Below are 19,352 nucleotides of genomic sequence, written 5' to 3' on the forward strand. Positions count from 1 at the left end.
TTTGTTGATAGCCTCAGCTTCTGCAGGTGTCAGCTAGAGTAGAGGCAAAGTAGTAGAGGTTTGTGTAGAAGTTCTCAAGCAGTGCTCCTCTATTGTGATTCTCCAAGGTGAAGTCTGTTAGACTGCGTAGGAGAATAAGTTTTACATAAAACCTACTGGGGATAAGTTTAGGCTCTCTTTAGCTATGACAGACGGTAGAACTATTTAATTTATTTGTTCACAGTTTACCGTCTAAAAACAGTCTGATATACTTCATTTAAAAGGTGTGTGGGAGGATGATAAAGAGAAAGATTGCTGTTCTGTTGCACTGGGTGCTAGTGTCTGGAAGAAACTGGAAATTGTTCTTTTCCTAAAAGCCCCTGAGTACATTTGGTCCTGGGAAAGTGTTGGCCTGGAGAATGGATCTGATAAGAGGATGGGGAGGGAGTGGTAAGTACAGGCTGGGAGAAGGGAGTCAAGGTCAAAGCCAGGAATTTAATCTTAAAAGCGATGGGAAGAAAGAGACTTCTATAGGGACCTAAAGACTTGAGTCGTGTTGGTTCAGTCCAGGAAGGCACTGAAGAGTAAGAATGGATGAAAAGGACGAGCCCTCTCCTCACTGTTATTTGTAGGGAGGTTCCATACAACCTTACCAATCTCAGTTTAGATTTTGTGGAGAAAGTAAAATGTTTTGGAAGTAGGAAAGTAACAAGGAGAGGGAGGTTGTAATTTTAAGTGACCGCTCCTCTGTCCTTACTCTTCATTTGATAACTTGAATATCATTGTTCACATGCTAGTCTGAGGTGCCATTTGGATAGGATTCTTTATAAAAGATGGTGTATTAACTGTCCTTAACAAACTTTCTTCTTCTTTTACAAGCAATTGTGTATGGCTTATTGTTGTTCCTTCCTTTAGATACTTTATATGAGTATTATTTCTAGTGGCAGTTGCATAGATTTTTTTTTTCCCCAGAGCCCAATTATTTTTTAACTTATTCATTCATTTATTTATTTATTTTTATTGAATGATACTTTACTGTGTAACTGTTCCTTTGATTTCACCTAGATTACTTAGTTGAGAAATACATATATGTGGACCCAAGTAATTTGTTTCCGTTTTTCCAGAATAAGTTTTTGTACTCCTTTATCAATAAAAGGACTCTGTCGCAAGATTGATTGTGTTGGGGTAATATTGAAAACTTAGTACAGATCTCATTCTAGCTGCCAAGTCTGTGTCTGTTGCTGTTTAGGATTGTTATCTGGGGAAAAACAAAGGTTAGCGAAGGTGGAAAAAGTCTTCCTGTTCTTTCTGGACCTTCGCTAAGTGTTATTTTTAAAGGTTAATAACAGTTCTTTTCTTTCCTTAGGCAATGTTCAGTCTCTGCATGGTTGAAAGTGGAGCTGATGAGGTGAATTTACATGGTGTCACAAGCGTAGGTTTAAAACAAGCCCTGGACTTTGCATATACTGGACAGGTACTGTACAGTTCTTCAAATTAAGAGGTGCAAATGAAAGCAAATTGTGATACAAACTAAAGACTACCCTTACAGAAGTGTCAGAAATGATTATTTTAGTGTGCTGCCCATTACAAGGTCATTAGAGTTAAACAGTATATCCAAAGTAAGATCGTTTTTTCTGAAGAGAGATTGTCTAATCGAAAACACCTGCTGTTCGTGTGTGTTGTTCCCCGGCAGTGAACCATGTAGGACTCCTATGCCTCTTTTGTGGTGGCCTGCCTGCTCATACAGATTTAATGTGAATTGATTCCACCTGCTAAATAAGATGCAAAGAAAGGAAGAATATTCTAGATAATTTTTATAATAATAAATGTTTATGATACTCTACTGCTGTGTAAGCAGTCTTTTATTCTCTAGGCAGATGCAGTCCAAGTATCATTGCACATGCTTGTAGATACAGTACATCTTTATTGCAGCATTTTTTTTAATGGTAGCAGGTTGTTTATCGTGTTATGTTTCTGGAATAAAAGCCAAAACAGAACTCTAGGGAATGCAGTGATGTCCCTCTTTCCCCTCTCCAAAACAAAAAGTGTATGTGTGTATAATTATATGTATGTATGTGCATGTGCGTATGTATGTGCGTGTGTTTATTTATGTGTGTGCATATATGACCTGTCATTGCTATGCGCTTCATGCCTGAGCACTGTGTTAATAGTAGTGTATGACTTCACCTCAGTTTAGAGTTCACGCGTAGTGAGCTCAGATCTGTTCACACCTAGCCATGGAGACATGCTATTTCTATTTCGGACTCTAAAATTCCAGGTAACCAAACTAATTCTGGAAATACTGCTACAGCAACAGTTGAATTCATCAATGTGTTTTCACTTATTACTTAATTTTGAAACAAAAAGCTTCTCTTCGTATTTCATTATTTCAGAGGAGTTGTTGGATTGTACAAATTTAATTAAGGCGTCTGCACCATACTGTGGATTGAGTACATGGCCTTAATTTTTTCAAAGAAGGGGAAGTACATAGAAGTAAGGAAAGAAATATTTTGTTACTTGTTTTAAAATAATTATTTTCATCACCTGCCCACACAATAGTTAATAGTTTAGTATTTGTATTATAGATTAGCCCTTGAAGCTTTCATCTTTTGCTATTATGGAAAATGGAACTTATTCAAAATTTCCCTTGAGATAAATAAGAGATATAAAATATACCATGCTATATTACTGGATGGCTGGAGGTCCTGATGTATGGCTTCTAATCTCTATGCTTTTTATTTTATCTTCCGTTGAAAGGTAGTTAAACTGATAGATAAAATTGCACAGATCTTTCTTGTACTGTTGAGTATCTGTATCGTGCTTGAAGTCAGCTGAGGCTATAGGTCACTTTTCTGAAAAGAGAGCTCTTGCTGCGAAACAGAGGTATCCAAAAGATGTTGGACACTTTCCAAAGCTAATTTTGAGATGCTGGATAGTAATTTACTTGTATTTGTATTTTCTTCTCTGATGTGAATAGAGATACTCTCTGTCTTTGAGTTAAATTCAAATTCTAATAAATCTGTGCAAAATATGTAGAGAACCTTGAAAATATGGATATGTTTGTTTTTTTTAAACCGACAATCCACCCACTCCACCAACCCCTGCTTCTAAGATAATATCTTCAGCTCCGTAGTGAATAATAGGTGACTTTTAGCCTTGATCCCACACAGACTTCTCAGTATTGCATTTTCAAGTATGACCTACTTTGAATAAATGCGTCGAATTTTTGAGTTATAAATACATGTGCCAATAGGTATAGTTGCTCACATATATAAGCATTTGTAGGGCAAAGTTTTGCACTCCGTCACTTTATCAGATATACCAAATGCTACTTTGAAGCACAGACAAATGACAGAGTTCTGTTATAAAGATGTCTCTGCAAGCATAACTCAATGATATGCAGGTCTGAGAACTAGGAACACTGAATTTTCCCTTTTCCTTGAAATTGTGTTCTTGCCCTGGTTTTATACATATTGAGCCAATATTGCTTATATACGGATTCAAACTGGTAGAATCTTGGTGAACATTTCAAGATAGCAAGCGGGAGTAATCCATAAAGGCTATTAATAAATAAGTTGAGCAGAGCATGCTTACTGTCAGTGTGTGTTGTGAAAATGGAGTCGTCTTTAGTTGGAGTGTGTAAACTCTTTCTGTTTCTTCTCGTTTCCAAAGAAAAATTGGTCTGTCTTAGTTATGCAAAATTCAGTCATGCCATTTACAGCCTTGTTTTGCTTTGAAAATGGAAGTATCGAGATACGATCTGATGCACTTCTAAAGAATATAAATAAATAACAAAAAAAGATTTCATGGGATCCACTTTTATCACTTTGGACCACAATGTTGGTCCTAAAAGCTACTGTTTATTTAGAAAAACGCTGTGGAACTAGTATCAATGACAATTTAGGGACAGTCTTAAGGGATTCCTGTTACATGTAACATAATATGTAAACAGATTAATATTAAATTTGGCTTTCTTCTCTTGATTTTTGCAATAATATTTCGCTATTTACATTCAATTTGAATGTATTGTAACTGAAATGCAGTTTTCCATATAAAATAGTTTATTGGAGACATCTGGTGGAAATATTTAATATTGCATGATAATAATGTTTGATGCTTACATTTATTTAAAGTAATTAAAATTGAAAAATATATATAATTTTCAGGATGACATTGCAATCTGAAATGCAATTCTGACATCCTTGCATTCTTTTTTGATTTGAAATGTGGCTATGGACTTAAAAATACAGACAATAATCTTCCTATCTACATAGGCGGGCAGTGTCTTATTATAATTACTGCTGGAAATCTTTTGCTTGGATGTGATCCTGGGCAATATGCTCTAGAGGTCCCTGCTTGAGCAGGAGGGTTGGACTAGATGATCTCCAGAGGTCCCTTCCAACCTAAACGATTCTGTGATTCTGCTTTTAAGGAAAATTGATTTTTCAACAGAAGAAAAGATTGTCATAAAACTCAAGTTAACTATAAATAATATAATAATTCTAACTGAATTAATACATTGCTATGGTCCCTAATCATGTAATAACAAAGAAAGAAACCTTGGTACAGAAATGAATAAAAATAACCAAAAGGAATAACAGCAGAATCTGGTTTTGTTCATCAAGAGTAAAGTTGAGACAAAATAGAGATAAAGCTTCAGCAGTGTGTTCTATACATGTAGGTTCTCAATAATCCACTAATAATGAAATTTTGTTAAGAACTGTTAAGCAAGCAGTCTACTTAAAACAGGAGTATAGCAGCCTGGTTACGAGGGTTATTTTCCCTTTGACAGGATCTTTCCAGAGTACACTGTGATTTCTGTGAAAGGCCAAAGCCCAGATACAAAGATGAATTTAGGCACCATAATTCTGAGTGTTGTGTTATGCAACTAATGGTTTCTTATTTCCACAATCAATTCTAGGGCGTTGAGGTATCCTGTTCAGTGCACCAAAGGAGTTAGGAGCCACAAACCCAGCTGGTTTATATTTTCTCTTGCAAATCTACAGTGTGTAAATCCAGTGTTTACAGTGACTAGATTCCAGGTCCTGTGTGGATTTTACAGCTGTGATTTCTCTTTTGGAGTTAGGTGTCACCGTCAGCTGTTGTCTCTCATAAGGGATCCTAATTATTTCTCACTGCCCTTACTGTCACGACCATAATGTTCTAATGAAAGAATGAGACTTATATGGGGATGTAAGCCTTTACTTATGAAGAGTTGAATCTACATTGCCTGAACTTCCAGGAGAGAGCTTTTATGCCAGACTATAACGCAGTCTAATGTGGATTGTACCTTCAGTCTTTCTGGGTGAGGCTGAAGACTGAAAAACGCTGAGGTTTGGAGGAAGCTATGTCTTAAATACCTTCTTTCATGGGCTTAACTGTTTTACCATGTACTACTAGTTTTTCAGAACTGGGAGATATGACTCTTTTCCTGTTTTAGTTGGCTGTGCCTTTTCTTCATAAAAGGGCTCTAAGGTCATGCTCTCTTTTACTTAAGAACTGGTAGCAATAAAGCCATTCCTATATGCCAGGATCTCAGTGATTAGATTGGTCACCCTTTTTTCCTTACAGGAGTGTTTTACAAGTGTCAGGTGTACGCTGGAAGAAAGGTGGATGAGGTACAATCAATACATTAACTATTTCAAATATGAATGCAGAGAAACAGTTTCTGAGCAGGGATTGGAGTTCATGATGCCTTTCACTTAGGTAAGGGTCTTAACCACTGAGTTAGAGAGTCATGATCATCAACCTCCTTTTTTTTTTTTTTTAAACTTTTTTGAGTTTTTAACTGTTCTGTTATCAAGAGGCATACTCTCAGTTGGTGGACCAGGACATCTCTTGAATAGGCTGGTTTAACTGGGTGGTGAGTCACTCACTGGTTACAAGAAAAGGTGCTTGTGATCAAAAGGAAACCTTTAGGCCCATGGAAAGTTTCAGTGCTGAAAACAGAGGCTGTTATGAAGTGCAAGTGTCACAGGACAAAGAAGCAGTTTAAACTCAAGTTTTGAGTATCTTGATTTTTAGATGGAGGCTCTGGCATTCCTTCTTAGATGTAGGTCCAACCAACTGTGTTATTTCTGTTAATCTCTTATATATAAAATCTAAGTGATATCATCATTTGAATCAGCTGTCAGAGCCTATGGTATAGCTTCAAGAAAGAAGAATTGTGCTAGAGCACTGAGTTTAGTTTGCAGTGGATGATTGTGGTCCTAATTCAAAAAAAAAATACAAGTACACAGCCTGAGTCTTTTGTATGCTGCAATGCTTTGTTAACTTGGATCTTTCCTCTTTGTAATTGCATTCTATCACGCGTCTTTAATGTGTGGTAATGAGTAATAATATTTTGCATTTAGATAGTATTTGTATATGAGGACCTCAAAGCAAATGACAAAAGCAAGTGAGCGTTGTCCTTACTTTACTGCATCGTAGACAGGAAAGTGGAGAAAATGACTTTCTAAAGGCCGCACAGCAAACCACACAGCAGCTTAGTAAGGCTTAATATAAAGTTCTCCTGACCAAGTCCTATTTTCTAACTAATTAATCTTTTTTCTTTTTCAAAACCATAATATTTTTGCTGCTATGTTAATAAAAGGTAAGTTTGTCTCCTGGAAGTTATAAAATTATTCTAAATTGGCAAAGCTAAAAAGAAAAAATCAGTGAGGCAGCCCTGATATATAAGGGTCGTCTACTGTTTTATGTTCAGCTCTTTCTCTAAAAGCAAATTGTGGGGTAGCTCCCGCTGTTGCATCTCCTTAGACAGCCGAAGATTAGTGCACAGTCTTACACACTGCCTGTAGAAAAAAAACAAACAAACAAACAAAAAAGATTACATTTTCCTGAAAGCTACATATGAAGTTGTATTTATAATGGTAAGAAAATGGGCTTTAAACTTTGATTTTTCTTAGCATATTTTTATTAGCATACTGTTGTTTTTACTTGCATAAAAAAGAGGAACAGCGAATTTTATTTTACTCACGAAATGATAACACAGAGACAGTCTTTAATAAGTAAAGATAAGTATGTCATGCTAGGTACAAATTGAGAGCTACATGTTAGTTTACCAAACAGATTTCATAAATTGATAGGATTACCATGGGGTGATTTTTGAATGCATATGTGCAAACCTACAGTAGTTAAATTACTGCCTCACAGCCCTTTTGTGATTTTTTTTTTTTTTTTTGGTCAAATGCTTCAGCTCCTTTAATAAAAACAATGAAAAAGTGAAAGATCTTCCCAGATGGTAAGAAATAGTACAAATAATTATTTGCAAGTACCACTATTTCTCCTGATAATTGCTTTGATTCCTTTACAAAATCTTGACTTTTACCTCTCATCAAAACCCCCTCTTTTGATAATGACAGTTTCTCCTAGGGATTAACTGGTATTTCATCTTCCATTTTCAGTTAAGGTTGTGGGGAGACAGGTAGAAGGATCTTGACACTTACTCCGTTAATCCTTGCTAGCTCATTTGGGGGTGAGGTATATTGCAAAGCTGTATTGTGTGTGTTTATTTTCTTAGATAAGTGACTTTCTGGTTCCTGTATGAGGCAGTTCTACCACTTGCCTTTTGACAAAAATGAATCATAGGGTTCAGTTAAACTTACTGGAGTCCTTAGCGGAGGTGCAGGGGAGAGTGTCTTCAAATATCTTTGTTCTTTTCTACAAGGGACAACTCAAAGTCAGCCTAAGTCAGCTGCAGACCTCTGGGAGAGGGAGATGAGAGGGAGGAAACAGCTGAAATATTCAGTGCAGTTTTCTACAGCTTTCTATGCCATTCTTATATTGCTTAGAGACTGTAATCAAACTGATTTTGCAGCATTTGCCTGATTTTGAAAGAGTTGAAGTAGAGTGTGCTTGGGGGGGGGGAGGGTGAGACTCAGTCTAGAAAAGAGAGAGAAGGAAGATTCTTAATGAATTACCTGAGATTATTTTAGAGCTATCTGGTGAAATTGTAGGTCTGTCACATTCCTGTAACACTGAATCAACAGCCACAGGAGCTGCAGGATTCATGACATCGTCTGGGAAAATTGATTACAGCAGGACTATGCGTTACTATAAATATCTATTTTACAACCCTTCCAGTGTAATTTCAGGGCCAAAACCATAAACTTGAGACTTAGAAACAATGAAAAAGGAAACATCCAATATTGTCAGGAGAATAATCTTGTTTCAGTACCTAGCACTAGGTTACTAGTACTAGGTCTCAGATTCACAGTTAAATTACAGAGAGTCCGGAAGGCTTAGAGAGATATGGAACTTCATGAACTCAGTTTATGTAGGTTATTGTAGAGAAAGTTAAAAGTTTTATGTTACTTGCTCTGGATAGATATGAAAATGTGCACAAGAAAGCGCTTTTCTAGAGTTGAGAGTAATCATAGTACGGAAACATCTTACCCAAAAAGTAGTGAATTTGCTTATAGTCTTAGTTGATATTCCATGCATTCAACATTCATTCTCATTCACGTTTCTGGAAAATGTTATGACGTGTATCAGAAATGGTGGCCCTAGTTGTTCCTTCTGGTCCTGGCTAATGAGATATCTGGGTTTTTGTAACGAGTATTATCAAACGTTATATGTTTAGGCTTTGGACAGTTGCATGCAGGGGACTAGAACATTTTTCTTCAGCTCAGGTTTCTTGAAGCAGCACTCCTCAAGATGCGAGGAGCACAGAATTCAACCATGAGTAAGGCATAACTGTTAAATGATTGAATGAAATGCAGTCTAAATTGGTCTAAAAGAACCAATTTTTTCAATTTTTTCAATTGATTTGAAGCATGGAAAGTGTTCTCTGGATGGGGGGAAACAAATGGTACTTTTGTTAGATACCTATCTTTTTTGAAATGCCGATCACTGCATGTGGGTCAAGAAGGAATTTTCTCTTGCGTCAGGCTGTCAGGAACCTTAGGAATTTTTTTGCTCTTTCTGTGTCAAATTCCTTATAGTTTACTTTTTAGAATTGTCTGATATAACATTACCTATTTCCCTACTGTTACAGCATAATGCAGTGTTATTTTTAGTGTCAATTATGTCACTACCTCATTTATTCGATTGCCCCACAAATGCTTGTGTGGAAATGAGCAGGGAACATAGGGGAGTGTCCAGGATCAGTGAGGTGTTAGAACTGGGTCCTGAATCTCATCATCTTTGCCTGGGCACACAGTTTAGACTCCATGGCTCTGAAGTAGTTTTAGTTTAGTGTCTTGAAGTGCCTGGATGAAATATTGTGCCCTGCAGGATGCAGGGGATAGATTTAAATGATCCAGTTTGTTTTCCAGATTTAAACATCATGGAGGTGACAGTTGACCTTACCTTCCCCCTTCCGTCTTGGGCTGTTACTTTCTTTGTTAACAAGGACAGTTACAGAATTTCATTCTCATTCCCTTTTGCTCATTGCTGCCTTCTTTGCTATTTCCATACACATTTTGTGGGGCCTGTGCCAAGGTGGGAGGTGTGTATGTTTTTATTTTATTTTTAAGAAAAATGCATTGGAGTAAGAGAAGTTTTGCAGTCTGAGCAGTGCAGGGAGGGGACTTGGGAAGTCATCCCAGAACTGTTTGTGAGAAAGGACAGTAGCGCATATGCCGCTCCCAGCTCAAGAAGTCATACCTACTAGATGTGCTGTGTTGCCAAGAAGTCTCCCTGTGAAAACTGATTAAGGGGAGAGGCAAGATGTTGTGTGTGGTCCCAGTAATCTTTTTCCGCACTTACACAGGGCTCAGAGATGTGCTGTGTTGGAGGGGATGCAGGATGAGTAGGGAAGGGAAAGAGGGAGGTATTGGAGGACAAATGAATGTTTTAGAACAACTGCCCAGACATTTGGTCAGGAACCATGGAGCCGACTATAAAATTGCCCTTTCTGCATCAGAATTGTGCTTCAGAAGCTCAAGTTTAATTTACAATACAAGATTTCAATTTCTTACATTTGTGCAGCAGCTTTCCTCAAAGATATCAACTAAGAATAAATAGAATCAGATAATATCTCTAAGAAATTGTGTGATCTGCCTTTGTGGATGCTGTGCATTCTGTTGCAAAGAAGCACCTATTCTTTTTTGCCTCTTTGCTGTCCCTTGCTTTACAGATCTCATCACCAGATAAAGTGAACTAAATTTAGTGCAAGCTCTTTTAGGGATCTGTAGGATGAAGGGTAGAATGGCTACCTTGAAGAACAGGATTCCTGTCTGAACACAAAGTAGTTGTGGGGGAGGAGAAAATAACTTGGCCAGTGAGGTCAATAAGAAAGTGTGCGGTGCCTCAGACCTAGGGATTTGGGAAAGTAAGTATACAGGGAGATGGTAGATAAGCTGTTTTTCTTGGGTAATTCTTGGGTGACATCATAGGCCAGAGAAGAGTTGAGAGCATAATGAAAATTAACCCTCAGAAGTAAGAGCTGAAGAGAGGGCTGATTGTAATACGCTGCCAGATACAATATCTAAATTGCACATAATTAATCTTAATATAAAAATAGCACAGAGAACGGTCTTAAGATGATAGTTTTACACAACAGCAAATCATTCACTGGTGAAGACTGCAAAGTTGACTGAAGTTGATGGCTGCAAATTACACCATCTGAGTCTCTGCCCTTATGTATTTGATTATGCCTATTTGATTAGGTCTGGGGATGGAGTAGGGAAAGTGATTAAGTTTCTGCCTTTAGTTTTCGCCCTAATACAGAATCACAGAATGGCTGAGGTTGGAAGGGACCTCTGGAGATCATCTAGTCCAACCTCCCTGCTCAAACAGGGTCCTCTAGTGCACGTTGCCCAGGATCGCGTTCAGGCGGGTTTTGAATATCTCCAGGGAAGGAGACTCCACTACCTCTCTGGGCAACCTGTTCCAATGCTCTGTCGCCCTCACAGTGAAGAAGTTTTTTCTCAGGTTTAGGTGGAACCTCCTGTGGTTCAATTTGTGCCTGTTGTCTCTTGTCCTGCCACTGGACACCACAGAGAAGAGACTGGCCTCATCCTCTTGACACTCCCCCTTCAGATGCTTGTACACATTGATGAGATTGCCTCTCAATCTTCTCTTGTCCAGGCTGAACAGGCCCAGCTCTTGCAGTCTTTCTTCCTAGGAGAGGTGCTCCAGCCCTCTAATCATCTTGGTAGCCCTCCGCTGGACTCTCTCCAGGAGTGCCATGTCTCTCTTGTACTGGGGAGCCCAGAACTGGACACAGTACTCCAGGTGAGGCCTCCCCAGGGCTGAGGAGAGGGGCAGGATCACCTCCCTCGACCTGCTGGCAACACTCTGCCTAGTGCACCCCAGGATACCGTTGGCCTTCTTGGCCACATGGGCACATTGCTGGCTCAATACTTTGTGATGAATTTTGGAGGTGTGAATGCAAAGTAGATCTTGTTTTCCTTTTCTTTAATTCTCTATCAGTGTCAATCTGTAGACCTCAGAGCTATTATTTTGATGGTTAGATAAACAGAGGAGAGTTAGCCACTGTGTGTATTTAGTGTGTGCTTAAAGTGGTATTTATGTGCATTTACTGTTAAGTTTCAGCTGAACAGCCTGTAGAGCATATAAACAGCTGTGCTGGTGGAAAAAAGAAAAAAAAAAGAGTTCTAGTAATTGCATTAATGTATAGAGGTTAAGAGGCTTTGTAGTAATTGCCGGTTGCCCCAAGTTCAGTACAAGCAGAATTATTCATTGTGTTCCTTTTTATTGTGGATTTCCCTACCATGCAGTTTGCTGGTGGTGAACATTTAGCACAGATCAGCTGGTATTTTTGCCTATATCCAAATAAATATTAAGTTAGAATTCAGACAGTTCCACTTAAGGTGAAGTCTTGGGGAAGAGAAACAACAGACTTTCCTCTTGGGAATAGCAAAGGTGAATGTGTTATCTCAGCAGAGTCTCATCTTGCATGGGCTAGGAAACCTGTAAGAAATGAGGAAAAAAAAAACAAAAAAAACCTCTTTGCAAAATCAGTTACGGTATCAAAGTTCTAACTATTTTAGTTAGAAGTAAAAGTTTTGGCTATTGGAAAATAACGTTAGGCTCTTTAAAGTATCTTCCACTTTAAAATAAACTTTTGTTGCTGACTCTGTGAAGATCAGCTCTAGGTAGTAACCAGTGACCCTTCTTGCCTCTGGTCCTCATCTCATGATGCTGCTCATTATGTATTATTTGTAAATGGATTGCTGTAGCTTTAAAATGCATTAGTATATCACTGTTAAATATGGCTTGTATCTATGCCTGCAAGATTGTAATCTGCTTAGGGTTCTAATTCTCTTTATATTGTGTCTTTAACAATATTAAGCCTGTGGCTGGCATTTAATAAGTAATGTGACCTCAGTCCAGATGACAGAACTTGCTTGGTATAAACGATACCTGAATAATAAGCATTGCAGGTCTAATGCAGTGCGACCCTGAAGAATATTAGCAGTTTGTTTTGTCAGTCTGACCTTGAGTTCTCACTTGAAAAGTCTTGACAGTGCTACACAATTTTTTAATTGTATATATGAAAGGTGTTTTTGTAGTTGAAATCCTCTCCAGGTTTCCCTTGAATGGTATACCTCTCATCATCTATAGCAGCCTCATTAGCATCAGCTGAAAACCTAGATTATGCTGGGCCTGATTCTCATTTACATTAAGATCTTTCTATTTCTTTTTTGGCTGAGTAAAGGAACTGTTATACTGCATATAAATTACATGTATGTTCACCTCAAACTTAAAACTTGTGCAAATTACCATATGTTAAGTATGACAGAACTTGATGTAAATTAGTTCTTGGTGTAGACAAGAATTGATTCCTTTCTCTCCTATTCCTAAAATATCAGCTGTATTGGAGACAATATTGTTTTTGCTTAAAGAGATCTCTACATATTTTTGAGGTGATGAAAGAAATAATTTGACTGCAGAAGATGGAGATGAGTGTATGTCTCCTTTTGTATGCCATCCTCCTCATTCTACTGCGTTTGGGACATGTAAATAGTGCTATGAGGTGAAACTAAACCATGTATGCAAAATTAAAAAAAAAGGGGGGGGGGGGGCTGAAAGAAGCTTTACCTCCCTGTGGAGCAGGAAGAGACTGACCTCATGTGGTATGAAATCAAAGCAGCCGAGGGAAATACTTGCAATGAGGATAAAATTGTGAACAAACTTAGTATCTTTGCAGAATTAATATTTCTCATCCATTTCTGATTTTTATGGATGCTGCACCATTTGTCTTGAAATAATATTAATTTTTGGTACTTCGTAATATGATTGCTGATAAAAAGAAATTGACCAGTATCTGTGATCCTAAAGATTTTTCTCGTGTCCTGAGAGGGATGCTTTAACAAGCTGACCTCAAGACAGCAGGCTGGGAACTGAGGCCAGTTATCCTGGCTGCTGCCTATACATTATTTTTATTGAAATGAGTAGGAGTTTCATGTGAACAAATGTCAGGATAATCAGTCTTAGTTTGTAAGCCCTTTCTGGCATTCCCCCAGTAGCGTTCTCACTCCGTGCCTTCACAGCCTTGCTCTGTAAAATGAAGATAGTGGTTAGGAAAATTATGAAGTGATACCGTGCAGAATCGGAAGGGTGTTCCTATATTTTTACAAGCAGGAATAATTCGGAGACTTCTGAATCAGTTCTCTTGGCCTGCTTCTGTTCTTTTGGTTGACTTACATTTCTGAAGTACCAAAGGCCTATAGTGTTTTCTACAAATACTCCGAGTTCTACCTGACAAGCCTTCTGTTTTTTTCTTTACAGATCCTCTTGGAGCCAGGGGTGATTCAGGATGTGCTAGCAGCTGGGAGTCATTTGCAGCTGCTGGAGCTTCTCAGTTTATGTTCTCACTATCTCATCCAGGTGAGGCTTTTCTGCCTGATTATTAACCATTTCTTTTTGGTAAACATGTGTTCTAAGCCTAGTTTCAGTAGGATAACATTAGTACAGTACCTGGTCTATTCAAATTGGCAGTAAACTGTGTATCAGGAGACCTGAATTTTTTTGTCTGTCATTGGCAGAGCATTAATTTGTGCTCAATGCTTTCTCTTCCCATCCATTTTAGTCATTTTAGACCTGAAAGCAAGCACGGTCCATTGATTAACGTCAACACACAGTAATTTGACTCCCTCTTCTACCAGAGAATTCACTTTCTTCTGCCTTAGTTTCCTGAATGTTAAGTGTTTCCCTGTTGTGGTCATGACTAAGACACTTAAGTATTTACAAAAGAATATTCATGCATGTTCCAGGACACATTTGCCACTCAAAGTGTAAGGCTTATTACAGTGATGCCTTAACTGGCCTCATTCCCATAATGCTAATAACAACCACAACATTAGTGCTGTCATTTTTGAAGCAAAAAATCTGAATCCAATAACTTTTTTTTTTGTGCTTGGCTGTAGGAAGTAGCTCATGGTAGGAAGAACGTTAGCTTTGATGGGTATCAGTGAAAAGCTTTGTTTAAAAAAAACTGGTATTAGCAGTTCTACAGAACTGTTTCCCTATCTTTGTAATCTTTCAATATTGTTTCTGAAGTAGGGCACTTTGGCTGTATTTCTGCAACAGTTGACAACTGGGCATGGAAGTGCATGTCAGCACAGTGCTCTCCGTATGCGCTTGCCTTCCAACAGCATAACTGCCTTTGAACAGTCTGAGCATACTTGGCAGCATACTGAGCTATTGAGTACTGTAGGCATGCAAGATCTTATGTTAAGAGCCTCAGGATGCACTTGAAGGCTCGGTGTCTTATGGAGAAAGAGTGTGTTCTTTGAGTGTAGCCTCAGGGAAGCCTTCAAAATGTGTGCTCAAACAGTGAGGTGGTACTAATTTTGGCATTATAAATTGATTAGAAAACTAAAGAAGCCGACAAAGTTGAGCAATTTGCATCAGTTTGGATTCAGGGACTGTAAAGAAAGATTGAATTATTTTTAGAAAATGGAGATGAAATGTAATGAGATAGTCAATTTGAGAAATAAGAAACGGTAAATGCCAAATAACACACGCAACCGTTTGGCCTATCAGTTGTCAGATAGGCAGTTGCTTTAAGAGAGGCATGGGAAGGGATTATATAATGAAGAGGAAGGTATAGGTCCAGCTTTCATAGATGTAAAGCATATTTAATGCCCCATAGCAAATCAGTCAGTATGAGCATGTCTCTGCCTCTTACCTGCTCTGTCTTTGCCAGAAATTGGACCACAGAGACCATTGTGATAAAGAAGCTGGGAAGGTATGGAGGAGTAGGGAAGGAGCTGAGCAGTACAGTGCTGGTGAGGAGGGACATGAGAAAATTGTGAGAGAGGAGCAGGTATAGGCCCAGTTTAAGTGCTTTACTGACTACCCCCTTGACTTGTGCTGAGTAGCTGCTGTTATTCGTAGCACAGAGTTAACTGTGCTTTGGATCTACTACACGTGTATATGCAAGCCACAATCGGGCATTTAGGAACAGTCTGTGAATGAACTGAAAAAACAGAGCGAACAATCATTGCCCCCAAATTACTTTGTTACTTACAGACCGGTAAAAATCGCAGTGGATGTGAATGTCCGTAAGTGGTTTCTCAAACGATGTGAAAGAGCTCTGTTGCATTCTCAGTAGTATGCCAGTGTAGAGTAACTGGAGCTATACTGCTGTAAAAATCCTGAGGAAGTAGGACCCAAAGCCAAGATCTATAATGATGGAGGTAGAAGAATAAGGGGGAGAATACATATTGGCAGATAGAGAGCAGAGATACTTCTGTAAAGTATTTTTGAATCAGAGTTTCATTGTAAGGTATTGAACCAGCGTGGACATCCATGGGATGACTGTAGCCTACATCATCTCAGGCTCTAAACTGTATTTTACTCTTCTCACTGCATTTATTTACCAGGTTCATCCCTGAGAAAGGATATCTATGGACAAATTTGCAGTCTGAATAGACCAGAGAAAGGATTTATCTGCCTTATTTCTTCTGCAGAGTTGCAGTCAATGCAAGTAATCAATGTTGGGTAGTCGTGTAGGTCTTTTTAGCAGAGGTTAACAACAGTTTGTGCATAAATAGACTGTGATATCTTCCAGGGTCCAAAATAATTATATGAAGTATCTATTTATCTTGTAATATCTATTACTTTATATTAGTACAATCTAAAAGCAAACTTAGAATAGTTAAAGAAGGCTTCCTGAAAACCATTAATCACTGCTGCAGTTGGGAACTGGGGAATCTTGTCACACCTGACCTCACCTGCTATGATACAGAGGCTGGGAGAGAGAATAATCATTACCAATTCTCCTCTTCGCAATGTTGATTTTGAGTCTGAGTGCTACCACATTCTTAGTTTAGTGTAACAGTGAATTTCTTTCTTGCTGTTTTGAATGATTGATATCTCATGAGCTTAGCTTGTCTAAACATAATGTCAGGAAATATAATATGTAGGGTCTAGTTGTCGTCTGTTATTGTTGTGTAGCGATGATGCAAAGTTTTTACTTGTTAGGGTTCTCTTTATTTTTGGAGGCTGAACTTAGCTTTGAGTAAGAGTTCTGTTCTTATTGTTAGAGCTTGTTATAGCTCTTCTTCTTTCTCCCTAGATAGTCTAAAAGTTTGTCATCTTCTGGCATTCAAAATTGTTTGATATCTTCCTAACACTTTTATCTGGGCCCATTCAGTACTCTATAGATGTCAGTAAAGAGCATTTTTGGCTGCAAATGGCATTGGTTTGGCCCATGTTTATTCCAAGGCATATTTGTAATCTATGAGGTACCAAAGACTACTATACTGCTCTAATTCATCTAATTTATCTTGTTGAAGATAATTTGCAGTGCACCAGGGGCTGATTCATTTCCAGCCAACGCTGACTTTTATATTCACTGATCTTTAAGGAATTTCCTCTCAGTTGTCCCAGAACAAACAAAATCTTAATTTGACTTTAGGATAAATCCTGGTTCTTATAGGCTAACCAGCTTAAAACAGCTTATGTAATTGTTGATAAATCTCAAAAAGATTTCTATAACAAATTGTTTGAATCATGAATATGGCATTTCTACCAAGATTTTTTTGATCAAAGGCGAGACAGAAAAAACAAGAGAGGAGCATTCTTCCCCCCACGCCGCATTAGATAATATCCTTATCTAAAAAATTTGTGATAGCATGACAAAATTGACGCTTCTGGTAACACTGCTGGTTTACTAAGTGTGTTTTCTCATTTATGAATATAACACATTACTGTCAAATACTCTGTAGTATCTAATCACAGCTTAGTCAGGATTGGTAGGGACCTCTGGGAATCAGCTGGTTCAACCCCCCTGCACAGGGGAAGGTCACCTCCTGGGCAGTTCCCCAGGGCAATGTCCAGTTGGGTTTCGAATATCTCCGAGGATGGAAGCTCCACAACCTCTCTGGGAAACTTGTTCCAGTGTTCAACCACCCCCATAATAAAGAAGTGCTTTCTTTATTTCGAGTGGTGTTTCTTGTGTTTCAGTTTGTGTCCGTTGCCTCTCATCCTATCACTGAGAAGAGTCTGACTCCATCCTTTCTACATCATCCCATCAAATATTTATAAACATTGATAAGATTCCTCCACCCACCCATCCACCTCAGGCCTTCTCCTCTCTAGGTTGGACAGTCTCTCAGCCTCTCCTCATATGAGAGGTATTCCAGTCCCTTAGCATCTTGGTGGCTCTTTGCTGGACTTACTCTACCAGATCCATGTCTGTCGTGTGTTGGGGAGCCCAGCATTGGAACCAGTGTTTCAGATGTGGCCCTGTACAGTGCTGAGCAGAGGGGAAGGATCACCTCTTTTGACATGCTAGCAACAGTCTGCCTAATGCAGAGGAGAATACCACTGGTCGTCTTTACGCACAAGGGCACATTGCTGGTCTGTGTTCAACTTGTCCGTCAGAACCTGCAGGTCCTTCACTGCAAAGCAGCACAACTATCTGGTGTATGAGCCACTCCTCCCAGGTTTGTATCATCGGCGAACTTGCTGAGAATGTGTTTGGTCCCATCATCCAGGTCATTAATGAAGAAGTTGAACAATTTTGGTCCCAGTATAGACCCTTGGGTGTGACCACTAGTGACCAGCCTGCAGCTGAACTTTGTGCCCCTGGTCACATTCCTGTTGATTGTTTTGGAATAGAAATACCATGTGGATTCCATTCCTTCTGTTAGGCAATAATTTCAGACTTGAATTGTGCAAACTTCCCCCTCCCTCAGTGCTGTATCTTGAATTGTTTTTACTCTCTTGCTTCTGCTGTTTAGGGTTTTTATTTTCACAAGGGCGCATTGCTGGCTCATGCTTAACTTCTTGTCCACCAGCACTCCCAGCTCCTTCTCTGCAGAGCTACTTTCCAGCAGGTCAGCGCCCAGCCGGGACTGGTGCCTGGGGTTCTTCCTCCCCAGGGGCAGGACCCTGCACTTGCCTGTGTTGAACTGCAGGAGGTTCCTCTCTGCCCACCTCTCCAGCCTGTCCAGGTCCCTCTGAATGGCAGCACAGCCCTCTGGTGTGTCAGCCACTCCCCCCAGTTTAGGATCGTCAGCAAACATGCTGAGGGTGCGCTCTGTGCCTTCCTCAAGGTCATTGATGAATATATTGAACAAGACTGGGCCCAGGACTGACCCCTGGGGGACACCACTAGCCACAGGCCTCCAACTTGACTCTGCGCCATTCACCACAACCCTCTGAGCTCGGCCATCCAGCCAGTTCTCAAGCCACCTCACCGTCCACTCATCTAGCCCACACTTCCTGAGTTTACCTAGGAGGATGTGATGGGAGACAGTGTCCAAAGCCTTGCTCAAGTCCAGAAAGACAACATCGACTGCTCTCCCCTCCTCTACCCAGCCAGTCATGGCATCAGAGAAGGCTATCAGGTTGGTCCAGCATGATTTCCCTTTGGTCAATCCATGCTGACTACTCCTGATCACCTTCTTGTCCTCCACGTGCTTAGTGATGGCCTCCAGGTTGAGCTGTTCCATCACCTTTCCAGGGATGGAGGTGAGGCTGACAGGCCTGTAGTTTCCTGGCTCCTCCTTCTTGCCCTTTTGGAAGACGGGGGTGACGCTGGCTTTCTTCCAGTCCTCAGGCACCTCTCCTGATCTCCAGGACCTTTCCAAGATGATGGAGAGTGGCCTAGCAATGACATCCGCCAGCTCTCTCAGCACTCGTGGATGTATCCCATCGGGGCCCATGGATTTATGGATGTCAAGTTTGGACAAAAGATCTCTGACCTGATCCTCCTCCACCAAGGGAGAGTCTTCCTTCCTCCATCGTTCCTCTCTTGTCCCCAGAGTCTGGAATTCCTCAGGACTGGCCTTAGCAGTAAAGGCTGAAGCAGAGAAGGCATTCAGTAACTCTGTCTTCTCTGTATGCTTTGTCACCAGGGCACCCGCCCCATTCAGCAGCGGGCCCACGTTTTCCCTAGTCTTCCTTTTGCTCTTGATGTATTTGAAGAAGGCCTTCTTGTTGTCCTTGAC

The 19,352-nt window shown here is 39.7% G+C and overlaps 1 protein-coding gene across 5 annotated transcripts in view; it reads left to right on the plus strand.

Moving 5' to 3' along the window:
• The window catches only part of KLHL32 (kelch like family member 32), a 132,649-nt gene that overhangs the window by 55,306 nt on the left and 57,991 nt on the right, over window positions 1–19,352 (plus strand). For 4 of the 5 annotated variants that reach the window (XM_068937842.1, XM_068937841.1, XM_068937845.1 and 1 more), the window contains 2 exons: window positions 1,346–1,453; window positions 13,678–13,776. In XM_068937842.1, coding sequence (XP_068793943.1) covers window positions 1,346–1,453; window positions 13,678–13,776 — 207 coding nt within the window. The remainder of the gene's footprint in view (window positions 1–1,345; window positions 1,454–13,677; window positions 13,777–19,352) is intronic. The other variant, XM_068937843.1, reaches the window with a different exon arrangement.

The sequence above is a fragment of the Struthio camelus genome, chromosome 3, assembly GCF_040807025.1.
Source record: "Struthio camelus isolate bStrCam1 chromosome 3, bStrCam1.hap1, whole genome shotgun sequence".
NCBI classification, from domain to species: Eukaryota; Metazoa; Chordata; class Aves; order Struthioniformes; family Struthionidae; genus Struthio; species Struthio camelus.